We start from the raw sequence: 20,472 nt of genomic DNA on the forward strand, positions 1-20,472 counted from the left end.
CTCGTGTTGTCGGGCCTACAGTGGGAGTCATGCTTGATATATCTAAATGATGTGATTGTTTTCAGTAAGAATTTCGATTAACATTTGCAATGACTGCGCACCGTTTTTGGCAGAGCGCGGCGCGCCGGATTGAAATTTAAACCAAAGAAGTGCCAATTGTTAAGAACATCGGTTAATTATTTGGGGCACGTTGTTAGCGCGTCAGGAGTGGCCACTGATCCGGAAAAGACGAGTTGTGTGCGAACATGGCCAGTGCCGAGAACAGCAGGGGAAGTGCGTAGCTTTGTGGGCTTTGCGTAGTATTATCGGCGGTTCGTTAAGGATTTTGCCACGATTGCTCGACCATTGCATACGCTGACCGGGAAAGGTGTGAAGTTTCAATGGGGGATTGCAGAACAAAAATCGTTCGAAGCATTGCGGGCCGCATTGGCGGATGCACTGCCGTTGGGATACCCGGTTGAGGGCGTCGAGACAGTGGTGGCATATGGCAGCCGGGTGTTATCGCCGGCAGAGCAAAAATACTGTATGACGCGTAGAGAATTGTTGGCGATTGTCCATTTTGTTCGGCAGTACCAACCGTATCTGTACGGCAGGGAATTTTTGATCCGCACTGATCACGCGGCACTACAGTTCTCGCTGCGCGTGGATCAGCCATCGGGGCAGATGGCTCGCTGACTTGAGACCCTCCAGGAGTACTCTTTCACGATCCAACATAGGAAAGGAACGCGCCATGTAAACGCGGATGCTTTGTCGAGGTTGCCGCGACCGGCTGAGACGAGTCGGTGCGCAGAGGGCTCACTGCGTTGCAGCCCGCCGCTGCAGGAGGGTCCGCAAACGGTCGCTGCAGCGGGTTCGGGAGTGCCAGGGATAAGTCCTGGAGCAGAAATTGGATTGTTGGGGTTGTCATTGAAACAGTGGAAGCAACTGCAGGTAGAGGATTCCTTGCTGACCAGGATGAGGCTGCGTGCCTCACGTTCAAGGGGATCAGAGGATCGCCCATTTTTGATGTTGACGGAGGGGTTGCTTGTTCGCTGGGATGTGGCAGCACAAAAATGTTGTATTGTTGTCCCGAGGGTGTTGCGGGGGAAACTCATTAACGAGATACATGAGAAATTGATGCATTTGGGGGAGAAGAAGACCGCGTTGACAGTGGGGAATGAATTTTACTGGCCGGGAATGTTTAATGATGTGAAACAGCATGTAAAAGCGTGCCAAGAATGTGCGCGGAGGAAAGCGCCGGCACGGCCATATCGTGTCCCAATGCAATCGATTCAAGTTTCGAGAGTGAACGAAATTGTGGCACTAGATATTTTGGGTCCGTTCCCCGTCACCCCCCGAGGGCACAAATATTTGCTCGTCGGGGTGGAATACTTAACTCGTTGGCCGATGGCATGGCCGCTAGTAGACCAGTCAGCGATGTCGATCGCTGAGGCTTTCTTGAAAGGGTACGTCTTAGATAACGGGGCCCTGGAACAATTGCTTACTGACCAAGGCAAAAAAATTTCATCGAAATTGATTAAAGACGTGTGTGACTCGCTGGGGACCAAAAAAATCCGGACGTCCCCATACCACCCGCAGACTGACGGGATGGTCGAGCGGCTGCATAGGACGCTGACGTCCATGCTTTGTCACCAAGTAAACACCGCTCAAGATGATTGAGACCTGCATGTTGCAGCGACGCTGGCCGCGTATAGATTGGCCCCGCATGCCTCAACGGGGTACTCGCTATTTTTTCTAATGTATGGACGGGAACCAGAAGCGCCGGCTATTGTTAAATTGGGAATTCGGAAGCGAGAGAAATCTACGACGGTGCCTGCTCCAATGCAGGTGGCTTTACACCGTCTAAGGGAAGCCCGGGAGGCTGCATTGCAAAATACGGCACGACGACAAGCCGCTAACGAAAGATTGTTCGGCAGGCAGTGGCCACGAGAGCCGTGGAGTTTTGGCGATAAAGCCTGGTTGCACTGCCCCATGGTGCCGGTGGGAACGTCCCCGAAATTTCACTGCCCCTGGCAGGGGGCTGTTGATATTGTGGAGGTTTTACGGGATCAGAGTGTGCGAATAAAATTCGGTCGTCGGACATGGTTTGTTCACCCGTCGCGCCTGAAGAAATTTGTGTTACCATATGATGCGTCATCCCCCATCCGAGAGCGGCCTGTATTGGATGTGTCCGACGAACCTGTGGGGAGGTCACAAGTGCGCGTGTCCCAGAGATCTGCCCGCCGTGTGCCTGCAGGATCGCCCTTTTTGGGCAGGGTTACCGACCGGACGCCGATTGAACGGCCACAGATCCGGACCAATGGCCGTCCCGACCGGGAACGACGGACAGCCCCGCCAGCTGAGTGTCGCTGGGACAGGGATGGGTGTAGGGTTCATTGGCAAGACGCGCGAGGCCCTCCCTTACCGCAGGGTATCCCGTGCAGGGGAGATGGACCGGCAGTGGGAACCCGTTCCAGGAGGAATACAATACATTGACTTTGGGGGTTGGGAATGCTGTATAAAGGTGTTGTGTGCGTGTTGTTGCGTGATTGTACAAAATGGTTGTATATTGCAAATGCGTTTTGTATATATGTTGTCATCGTTCCGTCCGCTTCACTCCACTACTCCAATTCGAGTATATCGTAGCCGGGGATGGCTAGGTTCTTTCATCACAGGGGGAGGGGGTGATGTAGTGGAGTAGATAATGCGCATAGGAGTTGGCCATATACAGTACACACAGACAGACAAGGAGAATGGGTCACACGAGGTCGAAAAGGTGGTCGAGTCGCGAGTGGCGTAAACAAACCCAAGTAATTAAGGGAGTCGTGGCACTAGGGCTGTGATTGGTCGAGAGGCTGTTAGCGTTAAGTGGTGGCATCTGAATGTCTGATGAAGGGGACAGGTGCGGGCTGGCGGGAAACGGCCAGCGAGCCACGTGGCAATTAATTAAGGCTAATGCGAGAGGGGATAAAACGCGAGGTGGTTTGAACGGAGGGGAGTTGCTGTTGGAGAGTTGCTGCTGGGGAGTTGTTGCTGGAGAGTCGTTGCTGAGCAGTTGTTGGCGAGAGGTGAAGAGATACGAAGAAGACAGCTGGAAATGTTAGGGAAGAATAGATAGAGAGCCGGACCCCAAAGACAGTAAATAGCGATAGGGAGAGTCATCGTTAGCGGAGATAGATAGAGTCACTGTGTGTGAATAGATGGAAGTCACTGCGTGTGAAGAGATAGCGGCGATACTGTGTGAGAAGATAGAAGACGAACCACTGTGTGTGGAAGGGAAGTTACTGCGCGTGAAGAGATAGCGGCGATACTGTGTGTGAGGAGATAGAGGACGAACCACTGTGTGTGGAAGAGATAGAAGATGAACCACTGTGTGTGGAAGGGAAGACACTGTGTGTGAAGAGATAGGCAAAGAAACACTGTGTGTGAAAGGGGATGCACGGACGATGCTGACGTAAATCGGAGTGTCCGAGTTGGCGGAGCACGGAGAGAATTACTGTGTGTAATTTGGTTTCAAATTAAGCAACCATTGGAAAGATTTTCTAAATCGAACCAAACAGTAAACTAATTTTCAATGGTACAGTATATATTTTTTTCAAATAGTGGTACCCCAAACTTTCGCAGCTCTTAAAATTCCCTTTTCACACCATTGAAGTGTATACCCAGTTGCTGTTAATAGCTCAGCTTATTGAAGAATATATTGAGTACATTTATTATATTGATGTAATTTAGACTTAGTTTTTTACATCGGTTTACTGTATGATAGTTGGGTAGCACAGCCCCTTTGGCGTCCATGTACCTGGTGCCTCTGTGGATGTGTAAACTTTTACTTTAACATAGCTATTTCTGTGACCAGTCACAAGCTAATCCCTCAGCTATTTCAATGCTGAATTATCATGTTTGATATGTAAACTCCTTTGTCAAAGTGCCTCACTTCTCTCACCCAGTTTAAAAAGACGCCACGAATCTTAGCAGCGTTCATTGAAGCTCTGTCGTCCCGACAGTTCTGTTCCTTCACCTGAAGAAGGCTACTTGTGTTGTGGCTGAAACGTCGTGATTTTTGTTGTTTTATTTTTTTACCTACGTAACTTTACCGAATAGAACCAAAGAGTATGGATCCTTGCAGTCACGAAAGCTTCAAATCTAGAACCTGTGTAATATTTACACAACCCATCGGCACTCGCCCACACCCTCATGCAATGTGGGGAAAAATCCGACAGAACCGGTTTGGCCGTTGAAAGGGAGAGGTGTCAGTCGTTTCTCGACGCCTCTCTACACAGCAGCAGCAGCGTTTTGCAATGCGAGGCTCTCTTGAGTGTTGCAGTGCCGTACAACTCCAAAGTACGTGAGGCAACCAAGAACAGAATAAGTCTGAGAGGAGATGGAACGATGAAATCATCCCGTGTGCAGGTACTGGGATTCTCGCGTCGCAGATACGTGAGAGATGGTTATGGCGGGGGGAAGTCTTCATCCAGCAGTTGATCGCTCATGGCATGTGATGGTTAATGTTACGTCTCATGTTCTTAGCACGACACGTGTTGGAGTGACATGGGGCAGCACGTTTTAACACGTAGTCTTTCGCGACCAACATCAATAATAGAGGTTTTTTGGGGTTAGATGGCATAAATATATAAATGCGTCGTTAAAACATGCCACCAACCGACACATCCAACTGGTAAGGTTTGTCACGGAAACAAAACGTGGCCAATTCGTCACTAGTACAGCACACCGGTGTGCTGGAGTACTCAGATTAGATAGTTGTAATTACTGGCGAAACGTTGCACTTAGATTGTAAATGTTGTGGCTTGGCTCTCCAACACATCGGTGTGTGCTACTATTGACGAATTGCCATGTTTACGTGACATCCCTTACAAGTTGGCTGTGTTAGGTGGTGGCGGGTTTTAAGAACACATTTATATATTTATGCGATCTAACCAAAAAAACCTCTTATGGTTTAAAGCTTTTGTGACTGTAAGGATTCATCTTCTTTGGTTCTTTCGGTAAAGTCACGTAGAATGAGAATAAAATAATAAATTGATAAAATAAAATAACACAATAATATTCTCACGACGAAAGAACCAAAGAAGATGAACCTCTTATGGGTCAGCACGTTATTTATTTGGGTATAAGCACATTTCAGGGGTTGAATAAAGGATGCGTGCATATGCATTTTAACTATATATTTTATACTGCTGTGAAGAAGGTGCAGTGGTACAGCAATGGAGAAGGTCTAGTGGTACAGCAGTAGAGAATGTGTAGTGTTACAGCAGTAGAGACCGTGTAGTGGTACAGCAGTGTAGAAGGTGAAGTGGTACAGCAGTGTAGAAGGTGAAGTGGTACAGCAGTAGAGAAGGTGTAGTGGCACAGCAGTGGAGAAGGTGTAGTGGTACAGCAGTAGAGAATGTGTAGTGTTACAGCAGTAGAGACCGTGTAGTGGTACAGCAGTGTAGAAGGTGAAGTGGTACAGCAGTGTAGAAGGTGAAGTGGTACAGCAGTGTAGAAGGTGTAGTGGTACAGCAGTAGAGAAGGTGTAGTGGTACAGCAGTAGAGAAGGTGTAGTGGTACAGAAGTGTATGTGGTGTAAGATATGAAGAGGGTAATGTACTGTGTGTGTATTAAGGATGTGTTTTGTGGCATCCTTTTTGTCAATCCCCTGCTCTATGCGGACTTTCTCACGCCGTGTGCGCTGTGGGGAGTGATGTGACCTTACTTCACTGCGAGGTCAGTGGGGGGTTTTAAATTCGGAGATAGTAGACGCAGGGGCATAGAATTACGGTAAAGCGAAATATTTGTATTGTCTTAGTTCAGAACCAAATGGTCACCTTGTTTCACCTTGTTCTGCCCGTGTGTGGACATGGCAGGGAAGTGGTGAGACAAGTTTCGTTTCCCCTGATAAACAAAAACCTCCACAGACAGGAATGTAACACGCACACACGCAAACACAATGCGTACACGCACCTACACATACACACACAATATAAAGATCCCCTGTATAGCCTAACATATTGCTAGGGCAAGTGATGTTAGTGCCTACTTATAAATGGGTGCTGTGGCCAAGACAATGCTTGGCCGTCTTTGTATCCCAATGATGATGTTTACACAGTGGAGGTGTAGTGGTACAGCAGCAGTAGAGAAGGTGTAGTGGTACAGCAGTGTAGAAGGTGTAGTGGTACAGCAGTAGAGAAGGTGTTGTGGTACAGCAGTGGAGAAGGTGTAGTGGTACAGCAGTAGAGAAGGTGTAGTGGTACGGCAGTAGAGAAGGTGTAGTGGTACAGCAGTAGAGAAGGTGTAGTGGTACAGCAGTAGAGAAGGTGTAGTGGTACAGCAGTAGAGAAGGTGTAGTGGTACGGCAGTAGAGAAGGTGTAGTGGTACAGCAGTAGAGAAGGTGTAGTGGTACAGCAGTGGAGAAGGTGTAGTGGTACAGCAGTAGAGAAGGTGTAGTGGTACAGCAGTAGAGAAGGTGTAGTGGTACAGCAGTAGAGAAGGTGTAGTGGTACAGCAGTAGAGAAGGTGTACTGGTACAGCAGTAGAGAAGGTGTAGTGGTACAGCAGTAGAGAAGGTGAAGTGGCACAGCAGTGGAGAAGGTGTAGTGGTATAGCAGTAGAGAAGGTGTAGTGGTACAGCAGTAGAGAAGGTGTAGTGGTACAGCAGTGGAGAAGGTGTAGTGGTACAGCAGTAGAGAAGGTGTAGTGGTACAGCAGTAGAGAAGGTGTAGTGGTACAGCAGTAGAGAAGGTGTAGTGGTACAGCAGTAGAGAAGGTGTACTGGTACAGCAGTAGAGAAGGTGTAGTGGTACAGCAGTAGAGAAGGTGAAGTGGCACAGCAGTGGAGAAGGTGTAGTGGTATAGCAGTAGAGAAGGTGTAGTGGTACAGCAGTAGAGAAGGTGTAGTGGTACAGCAGTGGAGAAGGTGTCGTGGTACAGCAGTAGAGAAGGTGTAGTGGTACAGCAGTGGGGAAGGTGTGGTGGTACGGCAGTAGAGAAGGTGTAGTGGTACAGCAGTAGAGAAGGTGTAGTGGTACAGCAGTAGAGAAGGTGTAGTGGTACAGCAGTAGAGAAGGTGTAGTGGTACAGCAGTGGAGAAGGTGTAGTGGTACAGCAGTGGAGAAGGTGTATTGGTACAGCAGTGGAGAAGGTGTAGTGGTACAGCAGTGGAGAAGGTGTATTGGTACAGCAGTAGAGAAGGTGTAGTGGTACAGCAGTGGAGAAGGTGTAGTGGTACAGCAGTAGAGAAGGTGTAGTGGTACAGCAGTATAGAAAGATGTAGTGGTACAGCAGTGGAGAAGGTGTAGTGGTACAGCAGTAGAGAAGGTGTAGTGGTACAGCAGTGGAGAAGATGTGGTGGTACAGCAGTAAAGAAGGTGTAGTGGTACAGCAGTAGAGAAGGTGTAGTGGTACAGCAGAGGAGGTGTAGTTTTACAGCAGTAGAGAAGGTGTAGTGGTACAGCAGTAGAGAAGGTGTAGTGTGTGTGACAGTCCATATGTGTGTGCGTCGATATGTGTCTGTACGTCCATGTGTGTGTGTAGATCCATGTGTCTGTAAGTGAGTCAATGTGTATGTGTCAGTTCATGTGTGTGTGTAAGATACACTAGTAAAGAATACCGGTTTACCAAAAGATATTCCGAAACTTGCTGGCCATTGTTTAAATAACACTTACTTCTTATGGAGAGGAGATTTCTTTAAACAAAATGAAGGAGCAGCAATGGGTTCTCCTTTATCCCCTGCTATAGCAAATTTGTACATGGAAAACTTTGAAATAAGAGCACTTGCCTCGAGCACATTAAAACCATCCTTTTGGTTTAGGTATGTGGATGACACTTTGGTTGTCTGGCCACATGGTAAAGATACACTTAATGATTTTCTAAATCATCTCAATGCACAAAACCCGGCCATCCAGTTCACCATGGAAATGGAGGTGAATAACACACTCCCATTCCTAGATATTTTGCTTGGACATGGCCTAAACGGTAAAATAACACACAGCGTTTACAGAAAGCAAACGCAAACTGATGCCTATCTGAATGCAGAATCACATCATCATCCAGCTCAGAAATCCTCTCTTATCAAGACGCTCATACATCGGGCTAAAACAGTGTCAGATGGTGAGAGTCTAGTGAGAGAGATTAAACACGTTAAAGAAGCATTACGACAGAATGGCTACAATAATGCTCAAATTAACAGAGCACTGAATGCCAAATCACGATCGCAAAGCAATACTGCTAAAAGCGACCAGATTGTTAAAACAATAAAAATTCCATATATCTCAGGAGTAACTGACAAATTAACCCGTGTTTTGCAAAAGCAAAACATTACAGTAAGATTTGGTACAGTACACAAAATTCAAAAACTAGTATCTTGCACTAAAGACGCATTACCTAAACTATCAACAGAAGGTGTATATCGGATTAATTGTTCATGTGGCAGCTGCTACATTGGACAGACAGGACGTAACATCAACGTAAGACTAAAAGAACATCAGAGAAATATTAAATTATCTCAAACACAACTGTTGGCAGTGGCAGAACATGCTTGTCAACAAGGACACTCAATTGATTTTGACAATGTTGCAGTGGTGTGTAAAACTAATTATTACTGGCAAAGACTGATTAGAGAATCCATTGAAATTGAGAGGAACAAGAATAACTTTAATCGCTCTGACAGCTACCGGCTTAGTGCGGCCTGGAAGCCTATTATTAAATAATACACATTACATTTTGATTTAAAGAATTACTAATCTACAACTCATTACTAATCATAACCAATGACTGATTACTAATCGATTATATAATTACAATACCCCCCCTCCGCCTCTAATCACTGCACCTGATATGAGTTAAGTGATGACGTCACCCTGCTGCTCTATATAAAACCGGGAGCAAGCGAGGGCTTTACCATTCTGGCGAATTGCCCGATGACGTTGGATGTATTTACCAGCGAAACGTCGTACTCAAACTGTAAATGTGGATTAACTCTTCAACACACCGGTGGGCTGAAGTAGTGAATTATTTGTCTTTTGTCAACGTGACACTTTTTTTGCTGATTGGCCATGTCGGGTGGTGGAGGGTTACGACACATTTATAAATAAACGCGATCTAACCCAAAAACCTTTATTATGAATAATATCAATTAAAGTCAATGATATAATGCAATACTCGCAACTCCAGAAATTACAGTCCCATCCATCATGTTTAACAATAATATATATATTTTATTATTTTATTGTTTCCCTTCAACGTGACTTTACCGAAAGAGCTAAGAATAATAATATTCATATCCACTAATATGGTTGACACAACAATCCTACTTCCGATTGAGCACGGTTGGCTACATACGATGCAAAACAAGTTCAACATACTCATATACGAGGCAACAAAGCCTTTCTTTTCCGTGCCACTTTCTTTTTTTTTAAATCGGAAACAATGATTACTGTACAAAGTGCAAATTCGGCCAAATTTGGAATTGTCACATTTGGGTTGGAGCTCTCAGTTCCTGCTTCACTCGTCAGTCACCTCCTTATCACTCTTCTATCGCTACCACTATCATTTTTAGTATTCCCGTGAACTTCACTCATCGATCCTTCCATCCATGTTGAGGTCTCGGTCTACCAGAATGCCCCTGTTGTCTCATCCGTTCTCTCTTCAATCACCACACTGCAGGTCACACTCACTCAACGGCCCACTCAAGGCAGATGTCATGACCATAGATGAAACATCTGTTACGTCGTGTTCACGATGTAATTTTGAAATATATTAACCATCATTACGAGCATTGAGTCTTTGCTAGCCCATTCATCTGGGCCCTCTGGCTACTTGATTCCATACTCTTTGGTTCTATTCGGTAAAGTCACGTGACTTTACCGAATAGAACCAAAGAGTATGGATCCTTGCAGTCACGAAAGCTTCAAATCTAGACTTGATTCCATGTACCTATAGACTTGCCAATGATCTACTGTCGCCTCATCAGATGAACTTTCCTTCTATTACTCTTTTTCATTATTTTATTGGGCGTTCTGCTACCCAACCATGAATCCTTGACTGAGGAGGCATGGTTTATCCCCCTTTAGTTATCAACAAATTACAGTCTCACTATGGTATTGTTGGCAACCTATTGGGATATTGGGCGTGTGTTCAACAACACAATCATTTGATACTACTTCATTTGCAACCACCATCAAGCATTGTCTTGACCTGATCCAATAATTCGAAGTAATAATCCAGAGTGATTTTATTTTCAACAGATGCTTGCAAAGAATGCAGCAAAACGTCGAGGCCGGTAAATTAAGGTCGCACTGTCTGGATTCACATTTTGAGCTGGACACGAGCTGGACAAGCGACGGAGGAGTTTGAGCATCTGCGGCGTGGAGAGCGGAGTATCATGACCTCGCGGAGAAACCCAACGGGGCTCACGATGGGAGTAAAACTTCTCCTCATGGTGAGGACGACCACTCACATTGTCTCAGTCATTTGTCAGTTAAAGGGTTCACGTGTCGCTGAGGTCCTGGGTTCATATCAAGGTTTCAGCCACCTGCTGTTTAACCGGATACTCAAGCCCTGTCACCAACGACTTATATCGAAATCTGTATTTCTATATTGAGATCCATATATTCGCACAGAGACACAAAGATTCACAACAAAATGCTTGGGCTCACACAAAGATGCATACTCGCACGGAGACCTATGCCCTGCTATGGCGACCCATAGAGTGACATAGAGTCACATAAACTCAGAGAGTGACACATAGGAATACAATTATACAGAGGCACCGACTCGCATAGAGACAAATATAGGCTGAACTGTGACTAAACCAGGTTTTCAACTCACCTCCATACATGACCACTCCCTTCCACACAGCACCAATCGCCTCTAAACCCCATCACTCATCAGCATACAGCAACACCCTCTTTCACACCCCACCAGTCACATACACTCACCACCACAGCACCACTGACCTCCCATACGGTCCCCAAAATGTCTCCATCCCCACCCTACATCAACTTGTAGCACCACCACCCTATCAACGCGTTGTACATTGCAATTGAGAGTTGATTGCATGTTATTAAAAATGTATGGCACCACACAGCCGCCTGTGAATGGCCAATAAGTTTCCACTACACCACGGTAGCTCCTTCAATTGTCGGTTATAAAAGTAAAACTGTTTTGATTATTTTTCAAGACATTTATGCGTTTGGTAATCCAGTAACTTTTTTATTCATCCAGTTACTGGTAATGGAAAAATAACTGATTTTAGTTAGGCTAATATAGAGAGAGCTGACGTACATCTAGGAGACGGTCTACTGAGATGTAATACCTATTGGCTTGTTCTTGTACCATATGGCAAGACAGTACATTTTACGTTCAGTGTCAAGTTTGTGAACTTCAGGAAGAGAGATGGGAGTGCAGAGGTAGGAGAGTGGTTTGATGGGAGGTAGGAGACTGCATGGAGGGGAGAAATGATGAGATGAGAGGGGACGAGTAGGAGAGTGCGTGGCGATGAAAATAGTGAGGTGAGACGGGAGAGGTAAGAGACAGGGGAAAGATCATGACGAATAGAACAACAGTCACTGCAATATTTCAGTGAATCTGAGATTTGGCAGAAAGCCAGTGGAGAGAATGCAGTATTGGCGTGATGCGACCACGTTTGTGTCTATGGTTGAGGAGCTTTAGAGAATCATTCTGAATCATCTGTAACCTGGACCATGGAGGAATGAGTCACAGTAGTCCAAGCAAGAATAACGGCATGGATGAGAGTCTCAGCAGGCAGTGGATCTAGACAATGCTGCATGAGTGCAATGTTCAGTGGTCAGAAAATAATGTGGCTCCTCAGAGCGCAGCAAGTTTGTCTCTCTGCACACAACAATCTCTGTGTAATCCACCAATCATACTTGGTATGGAAAGCCAATAGGCCAATAGACTAAACCGTTACAATAGTTTTAAATCTATGTGAAAAGAGATTGTAGCTTTGTGTATCGTTGCGTTTATCTTTAATGTTTCATGCCAATTCATGATGAGGGTATACACTTCATTAGTTATTGTGTTGACCAGGGCCCAATAGTTTATATGTAGTATATTGCTCCATTTGTTAAAAAGCCTGCCTGCTTATGTTAACCAGAAGTTCAAAACCGCTCCACAGTGTTCTTGCTTTAACAAATACAACTGGGTAGAATTTATCTTCTTTGGTTCTTTCGGTAAAGTCACGTAGAATGAGAATAAACAATAAAATAAAACAATAAAATTCTCACGACGTTTCGGCCACAACACAAGTGGCCTTCTTCAAGTGAATGGAGCAAACCTGTCGGGACGACAGAGCTACAATGGGTTTGCTCCTTTCACCTGAAGATGGCCACTTGTGTTGTGGCCGAAACGTCGTGAGAATTTTATTTTTTATCTTATTATTTTATTCTCATTCTACGTGACTTTACTGAAAGAACCAAAGAAGATGAATCCTTGCAGTCACGAAAGCTTTAAAATGATATAATTTGTCTGAAGAGCCAACAGGCTGATGGATCTTAATATATTTGCTGATTTGTGAGGGAAATTAGGGTATTTGTTGCATTCCTGGTAACTGCTAAAACATAAAATAACTGATTGTCACTTTGCAACAAATATATAAATGTCAAGGGCACGAAGATTTGTACTTTTTTAACTGATAAATTAAGGGGGCTGTCATGGTGTAGTCGTGAGCACACTGAACATTCCATACAGTGGTCTGTGGCTCAATTTAAATCTACACCACCACCTCTGTCCACCCAGCAGTGTAAATGAGTTCATCGCACTTAAGTCTGATCGTCAGGTCTCAAGTTATTCATAAGACGATATATACACATCCTTGATAGGATAAGATGATGTGATGGGTTGAATTGGGAATTCCCCTACCTCTTCCAAGACGTTTGGTGAGCATGGAAGAGTCGACAAATACCCCCTGGAGCTCCCAGTAGTTGAGGCCCTTCCACCAGCCGTGACAAGGACAGGCGTGAAATTGCAAGATATAGAAAAGCATGCCAGGAGTGCAAATTATAGGCAACATAAACACATCACAAGGTAACTCAGCACCTGGCCTACAAATGGGCATTAGTCTGTCAGTCGGGGGCAATGATTGGTGCTTTCCCCAATTGAGTATAGCAGGTAATTTACATTTGGCAAATTTAGATTGTGGCACGTCATACAATGGCTGGTTCCTTTCAAATTACGTATGTTGGTTGAACTTCTTTTACACCCTACGCATCCAACCGTGCTAATTGAAGGTGCGAATGTCAGGGCATCTTTAATATGAGTGAAGCAGACGGCGCATATTTATGATTCATTTAGCTGGATCGTATTGCTGTTCAGTTCCTCCGCCTGATTGCCCAATCATTCTGTATGGATCCGTTCTGCAGATCTCTTTACTGCACAAATTGTCTCTTGCCAAGGAGTGCGGTGATGGATTCTACAAATCACAACGAGGCATCTGTTGTGAGCTGTGCCCTGCAGGTAAAGCAACACAGACGTGGCCATCCAGGGTCATAACACTTCCCTCCCCTTGGCATTCGATTGTCACGATAACAATGAAAACAGCAGAAGTCCGTGGAGAACTTTTCATGACTTTGCAGACAGGTTGAGAACCGTTGCCCTACACCTACTGCTGTGTGAAACAAAAAGCATGGCACTCAGGTGCCTGTTTGGTGGCCAGGTTGACGCACTACAGATGTGTGAAGGAACTCCAATTGGTAGCGCCATTCCAGTGGCCCCACCAGACGGGTTAATTTGTAATAAATAAAAAAACACAACAATATGCATCGAGTTGATGCATTGTTCCTAAAAGGCGCGTGCTTAAAGTTTGTCCACTCTGTCTCCCAAAGAATCAGTTCCTGCTTGGACGTTTAGTCCAGCACCAATACAAAAGTGAGGTATTTTGTCTTGGCCTGCTCACGCTGTGTTGTCCTCCAGGGACATACAAGATGTTCGACTGTGCAGCTAATAAAAGGAGAGCGAGGTGTAATCTATGCCCTGAGGACAGCTTCATGAGCAGAGTCAACCATGAGGAGAAGTGTGCACCGTGCAGCAGTTGCGGACAAGGTAAATGACAGCACAGCAAGTAGGTTACTGCCATATCTGCATTGTGTGTTTTTGAGATTTATCTCTTTGTATGCATCATATTCCAATAGTGCCATCAGCATCTTGTAATAAGGCAGATACGTTATATTTGGGGTGTACAGTGAAGAAACAAAACAGGATATCAAACAGACCAAGATACCAGCAGTGCTGATATCCTGGTTTGTGAATCTGTAGCAATTAATAATGTCCTGCCAATGACACATTCTCGGGTATGTAACTGATCTCATCAGATACCAGAAGCTAAACAAGTTTCAGGCTGGAAAGTGCTTAAGTGGGGGTCAACCATGCATAGAACTCGTGATATAGACCGCTACAGGGCTACGTACTGAGGAGTGCAGCAAAATCAATTGGACTGTATTGTTTTCTGTAGTATTTCCCTACATCTATGTTCCTCACCTTTACAACCTGCTCTGTGTGGTGAAGTATGAACAAACAACCTCAACAGGGGACAAAGAGGACTATATTTCTTGGATGTTTTCTCAGGTACATATTGGATAACATGAATATAACCTCTGAAAATGGTCAAATCACAGTCGTCTGCATTCCGCCAAGGGTTGTCAAATCAAAACTGGTAACTATTTTAGCAATTAATTACCAGATATGTGGCCTACTCTTCCAAGAAGACCAGCTATCTTGGAAGAGGTTAGCATACTATTTTGTTATTGCCCAAGACAGCCCCTCTAGAGGGTATTTGGCCGACTGCCACACTGCCCAGACGTCTTGGAAGAGGTATTCCATCTCTCAATGGTAACTCCAAGGGTGTTAGCATGAAACACCAGCCTATCAGTTTAACTATTTTACGTTTTGTATTTTTAATAAGTAATTTTTCTTAAGTTGAATAGTCAATGTGAGAATATATTGATGTCTCACGATACATGGCATTGTGCGGGGTGGACAGAGGCATTTTGTTTTTACATTTGTAATAAACCACTATCACGACAACTGTTGATTGGCGTCTTTTTAGTTATAGAATCTCTGCACATCTCCACTCTCTCTTCCTCTCTCCTTTCCCTTTCTCTCTCTACTGCCGTTGACGAGCCGTTCTATGTCCACCGTCGTGGCACGCCTCCCTCTCTCTCCGATACTGCCGCTGGCTGTCGGCGTGCCGGGAGGAGCGGCTGCTTCGCTGGGAGTTCGCCACATGGTCGTCGGCGAGGAGAGGTTGAGCAGCGATGCAGTCCTGACCCGACGCTTCCCACACCGACCCCGAGTCCTCTCCTGCCTCCGCTTATATCCCTCTCGGCGGAGCTAAGCTCCACCTTCAGCCACGCCCCCTCGTGGAACCCTCCCGATGGTTCCCGTTTATTCTCTCCAACTCTGCCCGTTACCTTTGGCCCAGATGGAATCTCCGCTTAGGATTGGATACCGGTTACCCAGCGGTGGCCATGCAGGAACCCCTTGTAACCTCCTAGATGGCGCTCTCTAATTCCACAATGATAATTATTAATGTAACCAGTGACCTCTGGCTTACAAGTTCAGTGTGCTAACCTTACACAGCAGTGGTTACTTTTCTTTCCCAGTCTTAAATGGTATGCTTATTGTTATAGATATTTCTATATGTGCAGCAAACTGGCAACCATTGTTTTCTCTCATTCAGTGACTGATGATGCAAAAACAAAACTATTAAATTGACTTTGGTTTGAATGGAGAGGTTAGTGGTTTGATGTGATGCTTCTCATTGCAGATGAGGAGGTGGCTCACAACTGCTCCGTGGCCCAGGACACCGTGTGTCAGTGCATTCAGGGGCTCAAGAGAGACCCTGGCTCAGGGATTTGTCTCCATGAAAAGCCCCACACAGGTGAGCTAACCAGCCACTGGAACCGGTGCCATCAGTTATGCAGTAGAGACGTTGATTTGTTATCTTGACAGTCAAAGCAACAACAGTCTGGTAACTGAAATAGCAGACGCTCGCTGCATAGGAATGAAGGCAAAATACAGACTCGTGTTTGAATGTGAATATGACCAAGAGTAACTGTAAAATTATCTTTCTTGAAAGGTGAAATCCAAAACAGGATTCATTGTGCACGTTTCATTTACAACTCACAACTTTGAGACAGCATCATCACCATACCTAGCATCGTTTTATCACTATCAGTAGCAGAATCAGTGGAACCAAAATGCAGCGACCTCAGGCATACGCTGGGTATGGAATGCCTTATTTAAATCAGGTGAGCATTGCTATTATTTAACTATTAGGAACCCGCAGAATGTCTATGGTAAGAAGATGGCAAATATGTACAGACTCTTATGATTTCGTAAACTGATTATTTCATACAGAAATATAGATTTTTATCTCTGTTAACAGTATGCGGAAAAGAAATGACAATTATTCACCCCCTCTCCCTGCTGCACCCAAATCCCGCGTGGCGTCATAAACCCTTCTACTCACCACCCCGACGTCTCATGACATCACCGCCTCTCCTCACCAACTCACGCCAATCTTAATTTGAATGGCTAAGTGGTAATGCGTCGTTGCAGAAGTTCAGGGTTCGAATCCAGCAACCACATTAATTAATATTATGGGTATATTATCCATAAATACTACATTGCATATTGTTCACACTGAACATTAGAGATCCCGTGATATTGTTCCTAAAAGAGTGTGCCAAGTGTGTTGGCTTCCAATTACGCAAAATTTGAGGTACACAGAAAAACCCTCTCTCTATTCACGAGGGATTTGTTCTTGAAAATGCACACGATTGCAGAATTCGCTCATGAGGAAACCTAGTTCCAATTGGAAAAATGGGGTGACGTTCATTGTACGAGTGGTCACCCCAGTGGTTCCTTGCCTGGTATACGTAACGTCGGGGGTTCGATCCCAACTCAGACACCTGTATTTTTGGAGTTTGGATGTTCTCCCCGTGGTCAGATGGATTTTTCTCTGGGTACTCAGGTTTTTCGCCTCCATATTTAGAAACATGCATTTAGATGATTTGGCTGCGTTAAATTACCCCTCGATAAGCCACTTCATTGAGCTATCATTTGTGGCCAAGTCATATCTGACAAGTGGGCCTTACCTGGAAAAAAAATAGTTATAAACAACCATGTGTTTTTTGTAACTACCTTGGATGATGATTTTACTCTGATGGAGGGTGGTGGTGATGTTGATGAGCTTAGGAGGTTGACTCAGTAGATGCAGGTGTTTGATAGCAATGCACAGTTATGATTTTTTAGAACACGAGCCACAACACTTTCCTGAATTGTATGCAACTCAGTCGACTTGTTCATACCTAAATGTATAAACGAGTGGATTGTAAGTATAAAGTAAACCTGCACAATAGCGAGTTCCTAGTGGGATCACTGCATTGGTGGTCTGGCACCATGTACACTCGCAAATACTGAAGTCCAGTGGGTCACGAATAGGGAATTAGTATACATTTGTAGTGACATTACTGGATGTCTCAATGCTGTGGGTGCAGTACCGGCCCTAGAGGAGCACGGTGTGTGCTGCATAAGAGCCCTGGATGGCACCACGCTTTAAGTGCAATGCCAACCCTGCAGGATAGGGTGTGTGGGTGCCGACTGAAGGATAGGGTTGTGTGAGGCCATAGCATTTTGGTTGACCCCGGAGGACACGTGACCGGCTACGTTGACAGAGGGTCCCCAAGAGGCGCCTAGGGGGGGTCACATGGTTGGGACCCAGAACCTCCCAATAATTCTGGAAGGTGGACGTGGCCAAGGGCGAAACTGGCCATGACTCAGAGAATATAAGTCGGGTCCCAAGAGGGATCAGGGTTGTTGTTCATCCAGAAAAAAAACCCTTCATCTACAATCTCCATCCAACGAGTCTCCAACACGTGGACCCGGGCCGAAGTCGTTGGTCCCGGTCCATAGTAGCAGTTACGCAATCATGAGTGCAGTTAGCCAGGTGGTCACCACATAAGGTTGTTATTCTGTTAAGGGGAAGTTATCCCATGTGTTGGAACTAAATAAATGTATTGCCTCCAAAGTCTACATCTGCGACTCAGTTGAACCCATTACACATTTGTAATGACGACTTGGCACACTTCTCTTGAGATGGGACTTTATTCAAGACACGTTCACTTGACATCAGGCAATAGCCCCGAGTCTCCTGAGCATCTCCTTTATATACAAACCGAGGCCACGCCCCCCTTCTCGATCATTCTCGCTCACTCTGGATGCTAGCTCCACAGCAGACTCTACTGTCCTCTTTCGTGACCTGACCATGCTCCCTTCTCAATCATTCCCGTAGCCACCAGTCCCTTCGCACTCAACTGATACCCCTGTCATTACCTCCCGTGGCCGCCAGTGCATTCACACTGTAGGCTGATTCCCCTGTCATTATCTCCCATGGCCAATAGTCCACTCACACCGCATGCAGGCTTTATTGTCATTATACATTTAGTTACTTGCGAAACCCACGGATTCAGAACTCGCGAATAGTGAGTGTTTACTGTACCCACAATTGAGTTAAGTGCATGAAGCCACATAGCAGCTTCGCTCCCTATTGAGAACGTATTGCAGACAGTGTCTATGAAACACCGCACCTTCCTTCATGAGAGTCTTGCAAAAAAAGAATGGTGCGAATAATAAATGTACACATAATGTGATCTGATATGTGTTATCAGCAGGTGTGGATTAGACTTCAAATGTTCTGGTTTTGACAGATGTTTGTTTCTCATCCTTTGGGAAACTACACTGCACCTGCAGCAGCTATAGTTTTGGGGTCTATCCTTGGACTGGTACTGTCTGCATTTAGTCTCTTTCTACTAAAGACAAAACGGAAATGGCTGACTTTGAAAAAAACATCGGAGCATTATGGTAAGTATAGTGTTCCATTATTATATCCAAAACGGGATGAATCTATAAAAATGTATTCTTATGCTACCATGGCGACACCGCTTGAGATCTTCCAGGTGCATGCTCTAAGTAATGATATTCAGAGACTAACTGTTACATAATAAGATAATTGTTTAGTCATTTCTCACCATACATATTTTGACACAAAAGAGTAAGGTGTTCCCTATATTTGATTGTTAAAATACACCATACCCATGTACTCTACTATCTCATTATGCGAGACCAGAACTTAATGAGCCATCTTGCATCAGTTTAATTGTTGTATATTTGCAGCCACTGCAACATTAATCTCAATTTCGTGCCACAAAACAAGACTCCAAATCCTGAGTTCTATATGCGTGCATATTCACAATCAGTAGTTTAGTCAACGACATGAATCTCATATTCTTGGTTCTTTCGGTAAAGTCACGTAGAAGGGAAACAATAAAATGATAAAAATATAAAACAATAAAATTATCACGACGCTTCGACTGCAACACAAGCAAGCATCATCAAGTGTGAAAACCACAGCAAAATGATTGCTTGTGTTGCAGTCGAAACGTCGTGAGAATTGTATTGTTTATTATTTTTATTATTTTATTGTTTCCCTTCTACGTGGCTTTACTGAAAGAACCAAGAATATGAATCCCTGCATTCATGAAAGCTTTAAATCAAAATACATGAATCTCACTCAATACTCTGCCAATGAAATTACCAGAATTTTTTACGATGTTAAACGCTTTCAAAACAAATGCAGTTAACTCTTGATCAGCGTCTAGTTAATCGCAGCTCACCTTGAGGGAACTGTTCATCACTCCAATAGACAAGCGCACCTCTACCAAACACGCTCAGTGATAGTGTTGAACAAGAGAAAGTATAAATAGTAACATGATGCAGGATCTGATGAAGAATCAGATACAAACTGAGAGAGCACTTCATGTATTGGAGACTTGTAGGAATCTAATAAGGCCTAGAATATTAGATGAGATTACAATTTGACTAATGTTTCCATCATAAAAGTTTCCTTTAAAATGTTACTAACTTGCAAATCCAGATATTATGAAAATTGTAATTGTCTATCGTTCTGCCACTATGACATGTGTGTTCCGGAATTACAATGTCTGTGCCTCCAATATATTTGGACATTTTTCTTCAATAAATAATATTTGTTTTCATAGGAAATGAATGCCTTAACCTTCAATATAAACATTTTAGCAGCACGTAGGCTTTCCCGATCAATATGAATAATCTCAGATCTAATGTATCCTAATCATAGGTTTCGGGGAGGGACAACAACGTGAACATAAACTCATTCCACTATGTTACCTGTGAATAACCCAACTAATAATTGGTAATGCATATTCTCAGGTTAACATGATCCATTGTAATTTATATTACTACATTAAACCCCTTATAGTCCTGGCACCTGATATGCTCACAATGATGGCTTCACATTTACTCTCTTTACGACTGAAACAGGAAGACTTCTTCACAATTTTTGATGATCACCTGACAAAGCTGGTTGTAATCACCAGCGAAACGTCATATTCAAATTGTAAATATTGTGGGTTTAAGGTCCAACACAGCAGTGTGCTGAATTA

General features: G+C 44.5%; 1 protein-coding gene across 2 annotated transcripts in view; it reads left to right on the forward strand.

Annotated features, from left to right (window-relative positions):
• Positions 1-4,178: 4,178 nt before the first annotated feature.
• LOC142923222 (uncharacterized) overlaps positions 4,179-20,472 on the forward strand; it is a 28,423-nt gene continuing 12,129 nt past the window's right edge. Inside the window, exons 1-6 of one of the 2 annotated variants that reach the window (XM_076064154.1) lie at positions 4,179-4,389; positions 10,219-10,412; positions 13,354-13,447; positions 13,904-14,032; positions 15,756-15,869; positions 18,743-18,853. In XM_076064154.1, the coding sequence (XP_075920269.1) occupies positions 10,356-10,412; positions 13,354-13,447; positions 13,904-14,032; positions 15,756-15,869; positions 18,743-18,853 (505 nt within the window). In that variant the 5' untranslated portion in view covers positions 4,179-4,389; positions 10,219-10,355. Of the gene's footprint in view, positions 4,390-5,633; positions 5,701-10,218; positions 10,413-13,353; positions 13,448-13,903; positions 14,033-15,755; positions 15,870-18,742; positions 18,854-20,472 lie in introns of those variants that run through there. The other variant, XM_076064155.1, reaches the window with a different exon arrangement.

Source organism: Petromyzon marinus, unplaced genomic scaffold (assembly GCF_048934315.1).
Source record: "Petromyzon marinus isolate PM22_M1 ecotype Great Lakes invasive population unplaced genomic scaffold, UKy_Petmar_22M1.pri1.0 PM_Scaffold_34, whole genome shotgun sequence".
NCBI classification, from domain to species: Eukaryota; Metazoa; Chordata; class Hyperoartia; order Petromyzontiformes; family Petromyzontidae; genus Petromyzon; species Petromyzon marinus.